Below are 17,134 nucleotides of genomic sequence, written 5' to 3'. Positions count from 1 at the left end.
TGAGATACGACTTTTGGAACAACATTTTTCTGGATAAAATCTGAGCAAATGACGGATAAGGTTACCCAATACTTAGCTCCAATAGAATAACAAAGGTTCCACGGAACATATTTTTAAGGTCGGCTTTAACCCTTTTTCTGACAGTTGCTGCTCCAAATCTTCGAACGATAATTAATTTCAATTTACCATTTTTATTTCAAACTGTAAGAATAGACATAAAATTTGGTAAATTTTAGATCTAAAATGTTGCCCAAATCATGGTTGTCGTCTAATGGATTATGAGTGTTGGAGTACATTTACTTTGTGAGCAACAGCTACACATACAGCTAGCGGATACCCAAATAGGGCCCGCCACATACAGAGAGGACAAACACCTAACGGGCCGGTGACATCATAAGCATTCCTCTTTCGTTTTTGAAAATCTATAAAATTCCGCAATGCGGATGGGGGGAGGGTATCGAGGCTTCGCACCTCATCGCGTTATTCCCTGAACGGTGACGGAAGAAGAAGAGCAAAAGCGAAAGAGTATTTCTTTGAAATAGTAATTAAAAAATGAAAATTGTAAGCGGGTAATCGGGTAGACCATGCTTTCGTAATCGAGACCTCGATGTACACGATTCATGATTTGTCTCTAAACGCAAAAAAAATACAAAACGAGCTGCACACTCGTATTTAGTATAAAAAAAAAAGGTAGCTGTCGCGTTACAGATTGAGAAAATATAAAAAATGGACAGCCAAGTCTGAATTTCGGACAAAATGGAGTTTGTCCGCTGTGGCACATCCGCGCAGTGATGATAGGGGTTGGTGTGGGTGGTTCTGAGTCAGAGCCTACGGCAATGACATATGCTAGGTTAAAGGGCCCATTTGAAAATTCGCGGCAGTCGAGGAGAGGAAGCATCATGGGGAAGACGGCAGGGCACAAGGCTGCGGGATGCAGCCAAGAACAGGGTCGCGAGGTAGGCATGAACGCGACTGTGAAGAAGGAGCTTGCAGCGGAGGCTACCGCGACGGCCAAGGGCGTCCAGACGTACAAGGAGCGGGAGGACAAGAAGAAACGCATGAAGAACAATCCCTGGAAGACAAGCTCGCGAAAGCTGCGCTACAGGGGGCACAAAAATCCCGTCCGCACCTCCACCAAAGTGTACATTGTCGGCAAAATGAAGGCGATGTACATGAATAGCTTTCTGCGGCTGCCAGGAGTTCGTGAGGCGCTGTCTGCGCGGCGCAATGCTGTGCTTCGTCATGAAGCGGCTCCTCGTAAACCCGAGGTAATCGTTATTGACGACGACGGCGATGACCTCTGGTCGATGGGTGTGGACAAGGTGAGTGTGTCTCGAAACCCAGAGAAGATAAAATTACCAGACACGGGTCCTACAGATAAGTGCAAGTGCGCTTATGACTGCTTCAGAGACGATTGTCTTAATGCCGACACCAGTTTCTACTGCACGGCTGCCAACTGCAACCGCGAAGGAAATTGCTTAAACAGTCTGTACGAGTGCAAGGATTTGGAGCTAACGGTGTGCAAGGGAACTGGAATCGGCGTTAAAGCTACAGCTACTATCCACGCAGGGTCCATCATCGGCAACTACACCGGGGTTCTGATTACGCATAACTTCGCAGCAGATGAAGAGCAGACCTGCGACTACGCGCTGGAGCTTCGGCTCAAGAGCACTCGAGGCAAGAAAGTCTACATTGATGCGACGAGCTGTGGTGGTATAACGCGAATGCTGAACCACTCGTGCGACGCACCGTGCCACTTTGTGGAGCTACGCAACCGCGAAAACGTGGCCGTGGTGGTGGTGACCAAGCGCACGATTGAAGAGGGAGAAGAGGTGACTGTCGACTACGTGGACCCGTGGTTCGACTGCGTGTGTGGTGCTGCCAACTGCCGTGGCTAGGACAAAAAGCCGTGTATCCGGGCTCAAGATCACCGTGTTGCAATGTCGTAGGTGCCATTAAAGTAGGATGGAAGCACGAATTGACCATGAGTAGCGCCTAAAAAAAAATCTTTATTGCAAATAAATCGTTTTCATGTTCTGGTGCTAAGCTCGGCGGCTTGGTTTGACAGGGGATGCAGCACCGAACCATTTTACTTCAACCTGCAATCTGAGAAGCTTTAAAAAGAAAACCCGTGTATTGAGAGGTTACTCTGACGTATGAAGCGTTGGGTAGAGCACCTTTCACGGCACTATCAGTCCTTTTCACTGTGAGCAAGGCCGAACAACACTTCTACTCCATATCAAGAGCAAAACCGTTGGTGCGAGGTCTTCCCACAGGTACATGGGGTTCAGTTGTTTGGGTTTCCCGTTGCCGTTTCTTAGACGTGCCTCGGTAGACTAGCTTTTCCAACCGGTTCAGCAGCGCCAGAGACTTTCAATGCGCGAAGAAGATGTATGCAACACACGAACTTAAAGAAGTAATTGCATGGGCAGCTGCGTCGAGTAAGATCCACCTCCCAACCCCATTGTGGCTGCCCTTCACGCTCCATAGAAGCACATGGATACCTTCAAAACGTTGTCATAACCAAATGTGGTTTGTATAGCATTGTATTGCGCTTCTTCGGCATCTCTCATCACGTAGCGCACTTTTAAAGGCTTTTGCATAACACGGAAGTACACCGAACGCAGTGCATTTAGCATGTCCGTGAATTGGGGCTCCAAACGTTGAGAAGTTACGAACAACGCCACTAGGTGAAATGAACGACATCGATCTGACATTCCACAAACCAGTACTGGGTATTCCACTTGAGCCATCTTAAATGTAGCATCCACGTGAAAAACAAATGAATCCACCGGGCGATCCAATCTAGATAGAAGCCTTTTTGAAGTCACACCAACCACGAAAGGTTTTTCGTCAGATCCTGTTCCAACTTCGATATGGCCAGCATCATCCTTTTGACAACTAATAGTGAAAGATGCGCTATCCTCCTCAGTTCCGTTAAACTCCAACCCACGTATGTACTCAGTGAGCTCGTCCACAAAATCATTGCTCATCATTTTGGTCTTGCGAAAGTAGTTCGAGAAATTTTGCACGACCTTCAACTCTGGCAGATCATCCATACGAACGTTAAACTTTCGAGGCATCGCGTTTCGAATACGACCTGGTCGCAGTCCTTGCGCAGCCATCTCTCTGATGTAAGTCTTATGCGCTTCTGTCAACTTGTTTTTCTTGGTATCTGTTGTGTTCCCCACACTCGTTAATGGTGAACTTCCGTGTATTGTCGCACTCCATGACACGCCCACGCCACTGACAGTTTGCCTGTTGACCACTAGTTTCGCATTTTGAGAATGAGCAGCTCAAAAGTTGGTAGCGCATTTCGTGTGGGGGGGGGTGCCACAGTACATATTGTTGCGGGGGCGGTATGACTGGTTCCCTTCTTGTACTGCTTAAACCCTGCAAGCGCAGCTTCTGCGGTAGTGGCGTCCACAAAATCGCGTACTAAAGTCCACTGCAGCGTCATAGCAGACCGTGATTGAGGCAAGCCGTACCTGTCGGTCGCCCTGGGAGCTCCACCACGAAGGCGCCAGATATCCTCGGCAGCTCTGACTCGGGGGAATTGCGATGTGCGCATCTGCGATAGGATAAAAACCCTGTCAAACGCCCATGAGATTGGCTAAAATACAATGTCCGCAATTCAGCTTCCTCTGTATGCAAGTCAGGTTACGATCTCCATGAAGACACAATGATGTGTGTTCTTCCCAATCGCTTGTGCGCCATTTATATATTTTATGTGTATTCAGGCACTTTATGTACTTTTTTGCATTAGTGTGTATTTTTTTCTGTTTCTCTTACAGATTCTGAGCCGTAATCAAATTTGATCTCTTCCCCGGTGCGCGACTTTATTATGAGTGCAAAATTTTAAGAAGCACAATTGTCAAGTACTACGTAGTACTACCGGTATAAGGAAGGTTCGGAATTAATGTTGAGTTTCTATATATTTCCTGACGTTTCAACTATTCCACAGGCCAGTCTTGCGATCCGACGCGCTGCAGAACGGCATTTACTCGTCGGTGACGCAGCCCTCCGAAGCAGACTTGACGTTCTTGATGAACTTGTACAGAGTACCGCGAGTGGCCTTGAGCGGAGGAGCAACCCACTCCTTCTTACGCTGAGCCAGCTCCTCGGCCGTCACGTTTATCAGATCGATGCGATTCTGCTCGGCGTCGACCGTGATCTTGTCACCGTTCTTCACTAGAGCAATGGGGCCACCAACCTGAGCCTCAGGAGTGATGTGACCGATGATGAAACCATGCGAACCACCGGAGAAGCGGCCGTCCGTGAGCATGGCAACGTCCTTGCCGAGGCCAGCTCCCATGATCGCCGACGTAGGAGCAACTGAAACATCAAAACGAAGGGCATCGTGTCAGAATCTAGACAACTCAAGCGTCAGACAAGAAGACGCAAAACACTTACGCATCTCCGGCATGCCAGGGCCACCCTTGGGGCCTTCGTATCGGATAATAACGACGCTTCCCTTCGTGATCTCGCCCTTCTCCAGACCAGCCATCATATCTTCTTCGCAGTCGTACACCTTAGCCGTACCAGTGAAGACAAGCCCCTCCTTACCGGTAATTTTGGCAACCGAGCCCTCCGGAGCCAGGTCACCACGCAGGATACGCAGGTGGCCGCTAGACTTGAGCGGGCGGTCCACAGGGTGAATAATCTCGTGGTTGTCAGAGAGGTCAGCCACCTTCTCAAGGTTCTCCGCCAGTGTCTTGCCCGTCACAGTGAGGCAGTCGCCGTTAATGTAGCCCTGGGTCATCAGGTACTTCAGCACGGCAGGCGTGCCACCCACGCGGTGGATGTCCTCCATCACGAACTTACCACTGGGCTTGAGGTCGGCCAAGAAAGGCACGCGCTCACTGATCCTCTCAAAGTCGTTAATAGACAGCGGGATGTTCGCAGCACGAGCAATAGCGATCAAGTGGAGCACAGCGTTGGTGGAGCCACCTAGAGCCATGGTAACCGTGATGGCGTTCTCGAAGGCTTCTCGGCTCAAGATGTCAAGTGGCTTGATATCCTTTTCCAGAAGCACCTTGATCGCCTCACCGGCTTGGAGGCACTCGTTCTGTTTCTCGGGCGAGTCAGCCGGGAAGCTGGACGAGAACGGCAGACTCAGACCCAGCGTCTCGATGGCTGTAGCCATCGTGTTGGCAGTGTACATGCCACCGCAGGCACCAGCACCAGGGCAGGCGTGACGGATGATATCATGACGCTCCTCCTCTGTGATACGTCCGGCAATGTACTCGCCGTACGCCTGGAAGGCCGAGACGACGTCCAAGGTCTCGCCCTTAGAGCTGCAACCAGCACGGATCGTGCCACCGTACACCATCAGAGATGGACGGTTCACACGCGCCATGGCGATCACACACCCAGGCATATTCTTGTCGCAACCAGGGATGCAAATGTTCGCGTCGTACCATTGACCGCCCATGACCGTCTCGATCGAGTCGGCAATCAAGTCTCGCGACTGCAGACTGTAGCTCATACCGTCTGTGCCCATACTGATACCATCGCTCACACCGATGGTGTTGAAACGCAGACCCACGAGGCCAGCGGCGTTCACACCGTTCTTCACCTCGCCGGCCAGATCCAACAGGTGCATGTTGCACGGGTTTCCCTCCCACCACATGGAGGCGATACCCACCTGGGGTTTGTCCATGTCTTCCTCTGTCATGCCGGTGGCGTACAGCATGGCCTGCGAGGCGCCGCGCGCCTTGGGCTGCGTGACGGTGGCGCTGTAGCGGTTGATGCGCACGCCGTCGGCGGCCTTGGGGCCATCGCCTCCGGAAGTGGCGAAGGCGCGCTGCAGCAGCGTTTTGCGGATCGGTGAAGAAGAACCCGAGCGCTGCATTGTCTTGCTCAGCATCTTGCGGTCTTGGTGCAGCGAGCGGTCGGATCGAAGAGTGAGGCGACGATGAAGTTGTGAGCTGCTGATGCTGGTGGTGCAGGCGCAACCTAAACATGGTTGCGCAAGCGTTTGCGCAACATTAGCCAGCGAATAGATTGCTGGGATTGGCTGAAAAAAGGAAACCAAAAGATTTTTCTTGTTACGTGACTGATCAAAACTGTGCACCCCTTTAGCCCTGATTGCTTCATGTTGAAGTGAAGGCGAAAAGGCACCGTCATTTAAGTGTTGAGACCAATGCAGCACAGCACCACAGCGGAAGACTACGACTTGGAGAGTGTGACGGCACGGCTGGAGGCCATGAAGGCCAGGAGGGGAAAGTGGCTGGTTCGAAAGAACGCGGACTTGGAGAAGCAGCAATTATCAGAGCGAGAAACCACTCGTGGATTTGAATTGGCGCCAGCTGATGTATCGAGTGGCGGGTCGGAAGCTGACAGCGACGATGGCTATCAGTCTAGCAGCACCAACTCACTGCCGAGTGACGATGATAAAGCGATTAACCTGCAGATAAGTAAAAGCCGAGGGAGAGCACGGAAGCTTAGAGTAACAGACAGCCTTGAGCTGTCCATGTCGGTGGCGACGTCGAGAAGATCCCTCCTTGAAGCTGAAACAATGCGTACCTACTCCTCTATTTTACAAGCAACATATTCCAAATTACCAGGCGAAGATGCTACACGAAGGCTTATACAGCGACGCAACAACGATCAGGCATTCTCTTATGCACTGCCAGAACACACTGCCATCTGCAAACCGTCGAGGATACCGAAGCTTGTACAAAAGCGTCGACAGCTACAGGGACAACGAGCTATTACCACAGGGGGATATTTAGAAACACCAATGTCGGCAGTGAGCTCCCACGCCCCGACTAACAGGTGGCAGCACAAAACACCATCGTCTGGAGATCGGTCAGCCCCTTCAGAGGCATCAAAGAAAGAGACATTACTGCACTCTACAAAGTCTCCTACTCGTGACCGGGCCACTGCCAAGAAAGAAAAAACGAGCAGTTCTGACGGAGCTTCTGAAGAAATCGGCTCTATCACCGCAGAAGAACAGCGCCTGCTTCGATCTTTGGAGAAGCTCGATCGACGATTGTCAACTGTCAGTAACTCGGCTATGTCTGTGCGCGAAGATGACCTCAAAGTTGAGCAATCTCAGGATCGAAAAGCTGCCGATGACCTCAGCACAGTACGTGCTACTAGCGAGAAAGCTGATTGCAACTCGCTACGAGCTGCAGCGAACGACGGTAAAATCCGTCAACCATCGTCAGTATGCGTGCGATCGTCCTCTAAGAAGCGAGCTGAGCTTTCCAGTGGTTTCCACAAATCTCGGGTACGAGTAGGCGGCGCACTCGTCAATGAAACCCGCCTAAACACCCACACAAGCGGTAGCGGGAAGGACAGAATTGTGGTGAAAAAGGATCTAGCACATTTGCTTTTCTAAAATGACAAAACCTTTTTTTTCACTTTTGTACTGCTTTACAGCTCGCCACAATCCACAATTTCGACTTCATTCTCCGGAAGAGGGCGATCATTGCCATTGCTCACCTTCACACTTTGCATCGCATCCACGACGTCGAATCCATCGATGACCTCACCGAACACGACGTGCTTCCCATCGAGATTATTGAGACCTGCCTTCGTCGTGATGAAGAACTGCACATGGTCGGGCAACGAAGGAATTACTTTAGCAATCTCGGACCACAAACCATGAATAAATTTAGTGTACCTGTGAGCCGTTTGTGTTCTTGCCAGCATTCGCCATAGACAACAGTCCCACGTCATCATGGGGCAAGAACTTTTCATCCTTAAAGTTACCCCAGAGATCACCATGTAGAGTGCCGCGGTAGATGCTCTGCCCACCCGTTCCGTCCCCGGTGGTGAAGTCTGTGCACGGCCACAGCTCAAGCGTCAGTACATTCAAGATAATAAAGTGCTATCAACGAGTTACCTCCGCCTTGGACAACAAAGTTTTTGATGATGCGGTGAAACTTGCACCCCTTGAATGTAAGAATTCCCCCCTACATACAGAGCATTACGGTTGGCACCACCAATCACATAGACTGCAGCAGTTATAACTTACCTTTTCGCCTGTGCATAGGCAGCGAAAGTTTTCCGCTGCGAGCGGAATTTCGTTCTTGAGCAGACGCATGACGATCCTGCCTGCTGGAGCTCCAGTGATTGAGATGTCCATGTAGACAGTGGGGTCAGTCGTCTTCGTGATGAACTTCTTCTTGCGTTCTTTCAAGCTAGTGACGGACACATAACGCTCGTGCAGCTTCCGAAACAGTTCGTCTTCTCGACCGCTGTACGTCTCCAGTGTGCGATCTACTGAATTTAGCTTGGTTGGATTGTACTTGGTGTAAAACTTCACCAGCCGGTCCCTGAAAGATTCTTGAGTCAATGATGACTCGCGCTCTTTTGCTGCTCTTTCAAAACTCCCGGTGGTTGCACTCGACTGCGTTGCATCTACATCTGCATTCGTGTTAGTCTGGTTGGAGCCCAGTCCGTAACCTTTCTGAAGCAGCTTGTCAATGAGGCTGGTTTCTGAGACGCTGTCCTTCCCACGCGCAAAAGTGTTGCCGTCACTAATGCGTCCAGCTTCGTCCACCAATTCTTGATGCTGCTTGCGCCATGACTGTTGCGAGCGCTGCCGAAATACCGTCTGCGACTCGGAGTCCGGCCCGATCGAACTGCTGAGGCTGCTCGAACCGCCCGACGAGCTGAGTTTTCGCTTGGCCTGTTGTGTAGCTCGCTTTAGATCGTGGAGCACCGGATCGCCGCGCAATTTCTTGGCTTCCTCCCACTTCTGCAAGGACTTTTTCTTGAATGCCGCCGCCATCGCCACGCTTTTGGGCTCCGTCACGATTTCAGCGTCGGCATTTCCCCACTTCAAGCGCAAAAGGTACAAAAGCAGCAGTCACATACACTCAGATCAACTTCGCAGCTCCATCAAGACTGTATAATCAAACACTCACGTTGAACAGGCGGACCGGGTGCCTTGGTAGCTCTCCATCCTCCATGATTCCGTCGCTCAAACAGGTGTATACACTACCTGTGTATACTTTGAGTTTACAGAAATGTGGTCCACCTCGTTTAAAAGTCTATTATGATTCGCAGAAACTCATTGCGCGCCAGCGATTGGCCGACGATAGCGAGTGGTTCGTAGGCCTCCTCAAAGCTTCCTGTGCTGGACCATTTCCTCTTTCTTCCCCGGTGAAACCTCGACGCAAAAATGGTGTTTGAGAAGCCGATCGTCGTCGACTGCCGTGGCCACCTGGTGGGCCGTCTGGCCTCCCTGATTGCTAAGGAGCTCCTGCAGGGCCAGCACGTCGTTGCTGTGCGTTGCGAGCAGCTTGAGATCTCCGGCTCGCGTAAGTATTTAAGCTTTAGTATTGGTTGTCAGACAGAGACAGACAGGTCCAGTATACAGTCACAGGCGCACACACGTCCAGCACTTTTTGCCTATAGGCTTCCGTGTGTGTCTTTGGGTATCTGGACCGTCGAGTCCTGCAGTGAAGCAATGTGTCTAGCTACGCAGAGATTTTTTGAGTGTGGCGAGGAGTGCTGCTTGTCGAGTGTGTTCCAATTTCCGTCCGCCGTCTGCAACGACTCGATGAACCTGCGGATCGCATTGCGCGTCATCTTTCTGAATCTTTGGTGCTGCGTCGCTGCGTTCCGAGTTGGATTTTGCTGCGATGTAAAGCGTGAAGACGCGGAACGTGGAGCCAAAACGTACACAGCGAACCAGGTGAAGGAAATGAAGAACCGATCGACCTGCAAGCGAGAGTCGCTGCAGACGTGGAAATGCCCGATGCAATCGCTGTAAACCTCCTCAAACATGCAAAAGTCGCTGCGTGCAGACACCTTGCGGAACTGCACGACATCTCTGGATGTTGTTGTGGTGGAAGCAGCGGTGTGTCATGCCGTCTGGCTGTGTGGTTTCGAGAACAGATTACTGACGTGATCTGCTCTTGCTTCCACGTATACAACAGACGTGCGCAACAAAGTCAAGTTCTTCCAGTTCTTGAACAAGCGTACGGCCACCAACCCCAAGAAGGGCCCCATCCATTACCGTGCCCCGTCGCGCATGCTGTGGCGCACGATCCGTGGCATGCTGCCGCACAAGACGGCTCGCGGTGCCGCCGCCCTGCAGCGTCTTAAGGTAAGGCAACCATCCAAATTAATTATGTTGATACTCGAGGCTCACATACTTTCGATTACAGACGTTCGATGGTATCCCGTCGCCGTACGACAAGCAGAAGCGCATGGTCATCCCCGCCGCTCTGCGTGTGCTTCGCCTTAAGGCCAACCGCCGCTACACCGTCCTTGGCGCCCTCGCCTCGGAGGTCGGCTGGCGTCACGCCGAGTTGGTCAAGCGCCTCGAGGCCAAGCGTATGCTCAAGTCGGACGCCTTCTACAAGAAGAAGGTTGCCCAGCAGAAGCGTCTTGTCGAGGCCGAGGCCAAGGTGTTCACCGACAACAAGGAGCTCAAGCCCACGCTTGCCAAGTACGGCCACGCTCTTTGAGTTGGTGACTGCTTCGTTTGGATTCTTGGCTCGCACCCTTGAAATCAATCGCATTGCGTCACTTGTTTCTAATTAACAATTGAAACGTTTGAGGAAATTTCATCACCAATTCGATATGTCACTTTAATTAAAAGCGCGTGGTACGGATCTAATGGAACACAGTACCATTCACAACATTATGCGGTGGTTCTTCTACAAGCGCAAAAAAAAATTAAAATGCTGCCTAAAGCCCATCGAAGGCGCTAAACTTGTCTCCGCTTTGCTGCTGCTGGGGTGCGTACGGATCGTAACCGGGCGCTTGGATCTGGAGCATCTGACCTGGACCAGCAAGTCCCATGTTGTTTTGGCCGTAGCCGCCACCACTGAGAGGCGCCTGCTGCTGCATTCCGTACGGCGTCATCTGCATCATGCCTGGGTTTAACTGCTGCTGCTGGTTCATCATTCCGTTGCCCATATTCTGACCGTAGGGCACCATTCCTTGCTGCTGACCCATCGGATTGGACTGCATCCCCATCGTGTTCTGGCTGGTGTACGTCGAGGCGCCAGCCTGAACACCACCACTCATGCCCATGCTCGTACCATTAAACATGGCGTTGCCGCCACCACTCGAGCCTGGGGCTGGTGCGGGGGCAGGAGGCAGAGCAGTGAGCAGGTTTCCTGTATCGAAAAGGTCATTCGACGTTGGAGATGACTGTGCATAAAAAAGAGAATAACAGCATGTAAGAAACGAGAAAGCTCGCAAAGCACGACACCAAGCAACACTCCGAACGCACCTTAGTAGCGCCCGCGTCCATGCCAAGCAAATCAGCATTTCCATCGTCCTTCTTGCCCGCGCGGCGATTGGATCTAGCGCTTCCCTTCTTGCCAGCACGACGACGTGCAGAGAACGATTCCGCTCTTTCTGCTCCAGACTCGCGGCGACCATCCGAGTCCCGCCGCTCCGTTCTGGTACTCTGTGTTCTGCTGCTAGAAGAAGAGCCGGCGTTACCTAGATAAAACGGGTCATCCGAGTATCGATCGGGTCTCTGACTTTGACTAGCTTCGGGCTCCGGTTTCTTCTTGGGGACATATTCTTCGGACAGTAATTTGTTAGCTGCAGCAACACCTGACTCCCGCTCCTTCGAAGCCTCCGCAGCGCGAACAGCATCTGACAATCCCGAAGCGGCCGTGATTCCTGTGGTTACGGAGCTAACGGAGCTCTGAGAAGTAAACGACTTGTCTCGCTCGCTAATCACAGCCTTCAGCATGTCCTGAATCTTTTCGCACACCATGTCGAACTGCGAGTTGTTGAGCGTCTGCTCCCACAACAGCGGAGCCACGGCAGGAATAATCAGTTTGGCAGTGAACTCTGGACCTAGGTGCTTGCCGAGGTTATCGTAACATCCCAGAATGCACATGCACGCAGCAGGCGTCTTGTCTTCATGAAGCGTTTGTGCCAAAGTGGGCAGTGCGCTTTCAATCAGTAGATCCTTGTCGAACACGTGGAACGACTTGGCCAGCCACAGCAACGCGTTTATCCTCACAGACGGCTGAGGAGGAGTCAGGATGAGTTTGTTCACACGCGGCAAGATCACCTGCTTCAAGATACGGTACTCGAATAGACTGGCTTGATCCACAATCTTATTAAGTACCGTGTCCAAGATTTCAGGTACAGTGCTGTCCAAAGCGCGACACAACATGGGTACAATATGATCACGAATGTAGCCTTCTTCAGCCTTCGGAATGAGAACCTCCAGCTCCGACACGAACATGAGCATACATTGCACGGGCTCAGTAATAGCGAGCAGAGAGACCATCATCGGCGCGATGGAGTACGAGAACGTTTGTTTGTCCACCTTGGCCACAATCTTCAGCAGTGGAGTGATCACGAACGGAGCCACAGCCTTGTTTATTACCACTGACTGAAGCCCAGGAAGGACCATATCACGCAGCACTCGAGGCGAGAAGCCATCGATAGCATCAGGCAGCGTCGTCAGGAACTTGGCCTGAGCTGCTGGCTCCTGCTCCACGAGACTTTGCAGCATACGCAGCGTTTTAATGGGACCTGAGTCGAAAAACGGCGACGCGAGGAATGCACGGGCTTCAGGACGCTTCTCAGGCTCCAGCGACAGCAATGAGCGGATGGTGTTCTGGAGTGCAGTGGGTACGGACGTTGGGAACGAAATGGGGTGTAAAGACTGCACTTTGTAGCCATGAGTCATCTTGTTGCCATCATGTACGTCCAGGACCGGATTGCGTCCTCCATCCGCGCGAGGCGGGACGAACAATTCGTACACCAGCAGACCGAGCGTAAACATATCCGCTTTACTATCGAACTGACGCGGCTCGGTCACCAGTTCGGGGGCGCAGTACTCAAGCGGAGGTTCCCAACTTCCTTCAATCGCTCCTGTGGCGGGGTTTCTTACGCCCGTTGAGGCGTCGAAGCTGTAATATTCGCTGCGTGAAGTCTGTCCAGGCTCTACGACTCTACAGAAGCCCATACCGCCGAGCTTCCACTCGCCCTTGGGCGTAATGAAGATGCTGCTCGGGCCCAGACTGAGATGTACGCGACGTCCTTCACGATGCAGGAAGCTAAGCGCCTCACCCACATGCATGAGCCCGCAAGCGAGCTCGAACTCCGTCAGGCCAATCTCCAGCACCTCGGGCGTGACGTTGGCGATGTTCGTGAAGTTCTTACAGGCATTTGCTAGTGAGCACGTGACGCGCTCTGTGACGAAGCATAGAGAGCGACGACTCTCCTCAAAAACCTCCTCCACCTTAAGGACGTGAGGGTGACGCAGCACACGCAGTGTCTTCATCTCCTGGCGCAAGATTTCTAGCACACGGTCCTGTGCCTCTTTGCTCTTGAGCTTCTTAAGGTCTTCCTTGTCAAAAAGAAACACGCTGTACTCGTGGTTAGTCTTACGGTGCACGGCAGGGAAGATCTTCCATGACAGCTCGTGTCCGCCTGACGCCGTGCAGTCCTTAGGTGTTTCGTAGTGTTTGAGATACTCCTCGCTCAGCATGCCTTGTAGGTTCTGCGCGCCAGAAACGGCAGCCGACGCCGCGCCCGACACAGCCGTCTGCACGGCGCTCGAGAAGCGGTTCAGCATGCTTATGGCGACCGCTGCTTCGAATCGATCGGAAAAATTGCTAAAGTGTGTCAGGTGGTGAAGGTAGGGACGACATACAAACTCCAAGCTTGGTGAGAGGACCAGGGGGAGAACGAGCTGTACCAGATGCAATGGTACATGGCTACAGAGAGTAAACTTATAAAGAGCAGCTCTTTTTAATAAAAGGGCTTTATTAAAATAGAGAGTTTTTCTAAACATGAAACGCACACAAAAAATCAGGATTATTTCGATGCTGCCTCGCTTTGAGAGCGCGTCTCCAATCGATTGCTCAGGGAACGAAGTCTACGATGGAGAGCGCTAGGCTTCGAGATCTAATTTGCAAACAAGTCACGACATTGGACCGCTCTCTTGAGTAAAGCCCGGCCTTAAATGTGAGTAGTTTAAAAAAAAAAGGCTGGAAAAACCTGACCGGATCTGGAGGGCATTGCGACTTCGAGATGGTGAGGCGAGACATTATTTGTCCTGTCGGATCCAATTCTTGTGTGTACCGACCATTCAAATCAAAGAGACGTTATATTTGAAGATCATCTTGAATCCCGTCGCCGTTCAGCAATTGTTGCTAATTTAACCCTTATAAGGATGAATATACATGTCTTTCCGACCGATAGTTAGATGAGATTGTAAGTGTACAGCAAGCAACACTTTTTAAACCAATCACAATCCTTTATTTGAACATTTCCGCCAATCATATAATCTAAGGTTAGGGCCCGGCTCCGACAGCTTCCGACAAATATTTGTCGGAACCAATGACAAAATATGAATATGTCAATACAAATGTCAAGTTGTTAGGGCATTGCTGGCAGATTTTGACACTTCCGGTCTCTAGGTACTATCCTATGTTAGGCAAGTCGCCAGCCTAAGGCAGCACAAAAGTCTTAGTGGCTAGGGGTGCACAGTTGGAAAGCAAACGAAGCAGACATGAGCCTGGCATCGTTCGTGCCAGCAAACACGCAGAAAGCGCGTACCACCGCGGTAAGCGCTTTCAAGCGTATGCTGGAAGAGGAGATGGTAAGTCTAGAGTATGTGCAGGCTAGCATTGCGTCTGACACGACTGGCAAGCGCTTCGCCTCAATAATGGACCGCTTTGGGTTCTATCTGGCTACTAACGAAGGTAAGAAAGGCAAACTTGCACGCAACACTGCCGTTTCGTATTATAGAAATGTAAATCTTTGGCTATTTGATCTGTATCCTCATCTAAGGGTTCCTACGGAGCTTCAGCTACTGAAGCAAAGTAAAACTCTAGATAAGCACTGTCTGAAAAGAGAGAAAGGAGGTATTGTTAACAAGGCGCCTCCTTGTACAAAGGAGGACCTGCATGCACTTACACAATATGTCTACAGCAACGCTCGCGTGAAAGCCGACTACCAGGATGCTGCACTCGCGTGCCTGATGTGGCACTGCTTCGGGCGATCGTCGGACCTGGGATACATCAAAAAGCAGCACGTGACAGTTTCAGCTGACGGTGTCTTCTACGTGCGTCTGCTGCGCGTCAAGACCACCGAGGAGCAGGGACTAACGCTCGTGCCAGACAAGACGGACTTCCTTACTTGCCCAATCCACGCGTTGGCTGTGGCGCTGGCAACGCAGGATGCACCAAGCGGCTCGCTGCTCAGCCAGCTACCAGACCTTGTTCCCGTTGGAGCCACCGCCAACGCCCCCGGACTTCCGCTAGCAGAATTACTGGAAGCGGACCCGGCCTCTTTGATGGTTGCACTCGCAGGCCCATGCTCGTCCGTGCCTGCTGGCACACCACCCGCATCAAGTCTGCTAGACGCTGCCGCTGTTGCAGCACCCTCAGCGGTTCCAGGCCCAAGCTTGTCGACGCCGTCCCGACCAAGGGAGACTACGCGCGGGGAAGATGGAGTCCAAGCGTACGTGAACCGCCTCCTCAAGCGCGTCTCAAACCCCGCTGGGGCGTCAGAAGCCCTCTCTTCGCACTCCTTCCGTCGCGGCGGCGCTCAACATGCGAATGCGGACGAGAAGCTTGCTCCACAGTGGATCTTCGACCGGGGCGCCTGGGACATGAGCAAGGTAAACAAAGGCTTCGCGTATGTGTTCAACACACCGCAGGAGGACCGCAAGGTCGCGCGTGTACTGAGCGGGTGGAGTGTCGACGATGTGCCAAAAGTGGTGGACGTTGAGGTCTTGGATCACTCCACGCAGGAGCAACTCGCGCGCCTACAAGACATCCTGTACAGTTCATGCTCAGGATTGAAAGACCCCCGGTTCAACGTTAGTGGTAAGGTTCTTGCTGTACTTACCGCTTACCTGGTCAAGTACTACCCTCAGTTGAAGGCGCTGTCTCCTTCTGCGCCGATCGTGCTTCGCGTGGAGGAGAGCTTGGACGCGTCTGGAATTTCTCATGCCGACATGATCGCCTGGTCATCGGCCCTGAACGGATCACCGTCGACAACCTTTGATCGCAACAACAAGCAACAAGATGAGGCAACAGGATGTAGAGGATGTCATCACAGCGCTGTCATTAAAGAGCTTATCGCGATGAATCGCACGTTGAGCGCTCGCTTGACAATCGTCGAAGCTGCTATGCTAAATAGTACAAGCACACAAGCTACACAGGTGCTGCGTGAACAAGCGGACGCAACGTCAGATCAAGATCCCAAGCCCAAACGCAGGAAGAAGCAAGTGACGCACCTGCCGACCACATGGTACGAGTGGTACACGAAGGTGCCACCCGTTTGGAGCTCTGCCGACCGCCAGAAAAAGTCAGAGTCGCGCCACGTCGTCGCTTTCATGAAAGTATTCCTCGAGCAAGGTTTCAAGCTGGACACGAAGGCGAAGGACTACCGAGACCAAGTCCTCGGCGCCGGTCGCCGCGCGGAAGAAGCCGTGATTGCCTTCTTGAAGGCGCGTGGCACAAACGCGAAGGGATCTGGAAGCGTCCTGCGCGCACTGCGCCCACTCCACCAGGATGGTATATTGGACAAGCACATCGCTGCGTACAAGCGGCTGCTTGCGATTCGAAGAATTGTCGATCCTGCACCAATTGACACACAAGATATCCTCGCAGTAGCAGGCCACGTGTAAGTTTCAAACCAAGCAAATACATATTGCGTTTTTTAGTACACTGTATACACACATGCTTTGACACATGCAGCTGTACATTCGGCAGTGGCCAGCATCATGAACTCGCTCCAGCGTCGCCCAGCAGCAGCAACAGCAGCAGCTCACCAAACAGCGACGGCGTCGTGCCTCAGCTCCAGCGCCTTCCGCGGTCCATCCGTGCCAGCGTAGTCCAGCGCCATCTCGCTCCAGCAGCACGTACAGGTCACGCAGCACGTAGAACACACGAGCATCTCACTCAAAACGCACCCACAACACAGCACACTCCAAACCACATGAAGCGTACCCGTAGCAGCATCACACGTAACCACAAGCGTCTGTAAGTGGCAACAGCGTTTCCCAGCGACACCGTCGTTCAGTCCTAGCGTCGTCCTGCTTCAGCATTACAAGCATCAGACCCCCACCGAATCCCAAAGGATAGCGCCGGCCCGACTTGAACGGGCACCTCAGGGGCGAACCCCTGGCTCTTCCTTGAGCTACGGCACTGTGGTGGTAGAGGTCGGAGCT

At 52.1% G+C, this 17,134-nt stretch overlaps 4 protein-coding genes across 4 annotated transcripts; 1 reads left to right on the top strand and 3 right to left on the bottom strand.

The window, feature by feature from the left end:
- Positions 1-4,000: 4,000 nt before the first annotated feature.
- PITG_22685 (dihydroxy-acid dehydratase, putative) lies at positions 4,001-5,869 on the bottom strand (the record flags this gene model as incomplete). Its single annotated transcript, XM_002908392.1, has 2 exons — positions 4,001-4,335; positions 4,414-5,869. The coding sequence occupies 2 exons, from the start codon at positions 5,867-5,869 to the stop codon at positions 4,001-4,003; spliced, it is 1,791 nt and encodes a 596-aa protein (XP_002908438.1).
- A 1,483-nt stretch (positions 5,870-7,352) lies between these two features.
- PITG_22684 (peptidyl-prolyl cis-trans isomerase, putative) lies at positions 7,353-8,746 on the bottom strand (the record flags this gene model as incomplete). Its single annotated transcript, XM_002908391.1, has 4 exons — positions 7,353-7,560; positions 7,634-7,791; positions 7,856-7,925; positions 7,988-8,746. The coding sequence occupies 4 exons, from the start codon at positions 8,744-8,746 to the stop codon at positions 7,384-7,386; spliced, it is 1,164 nt and encodes a 387-aa protein (XP_002908437.1).
- A 316-nt stretch (positions 8,747-9,062) lies between these two features.
- PITG_01833 (60S ribosomal protein L13, putative) lies at positions 9,063-10,542 on the top strand (the record flags this gene model as incomplete). Its single annotated transcript, XM_002908390.1, has 3 exons — positions 9,063-9,278; positions 9,900-10,069; positions 10,131-10,542. The coding sequence occupies 3 exons, from the start codon at positions 9,140-9,142 to the stop codon at positions 10,431-10,433; spliced, it is 612 nt and encodes a 203-aa protein (XP_002908436.1).
- A 114-nt stretch (positions 10,543-10,656) lies between these two features.
- On the bottom strand, positions 10,657-13,552 carry PITG_01832 (protein kinase; the record flags this gene model as incomplete). Its single annotated transcript, XM_002908389.1, has 2 exons — positions 10,657-11,124; positions 11,207-13,552. 2 exons carry the CDS (start codon positions 13,523-13,525, stop codon positions 10,657-10,659), a joined length of 2,787 nt encoding a protein of 928 aa, XP_002908435.1.
- Positions 13,553-17,134: the final 3,582 nt, after the last annotated feature.

The sequence above is a fragment of the Phytophthora infestans genome, genomic scaffold (genome assembly GCF_000142945.1).
Source record: "Phytophthora infestans T30-4 supercont1.2 genomic scaffold, whole genome shotgun sequence".
Taxonomy (NCBI): Eukaryota; Oomycota; class Peronosporomycetes; order Peronosporales; family Peronosporaceae; genus Phytophthora; species Phytophthora infestans.
This window is presented reverse-complemented; position numbering and strand designations above follow the sequence as displayed.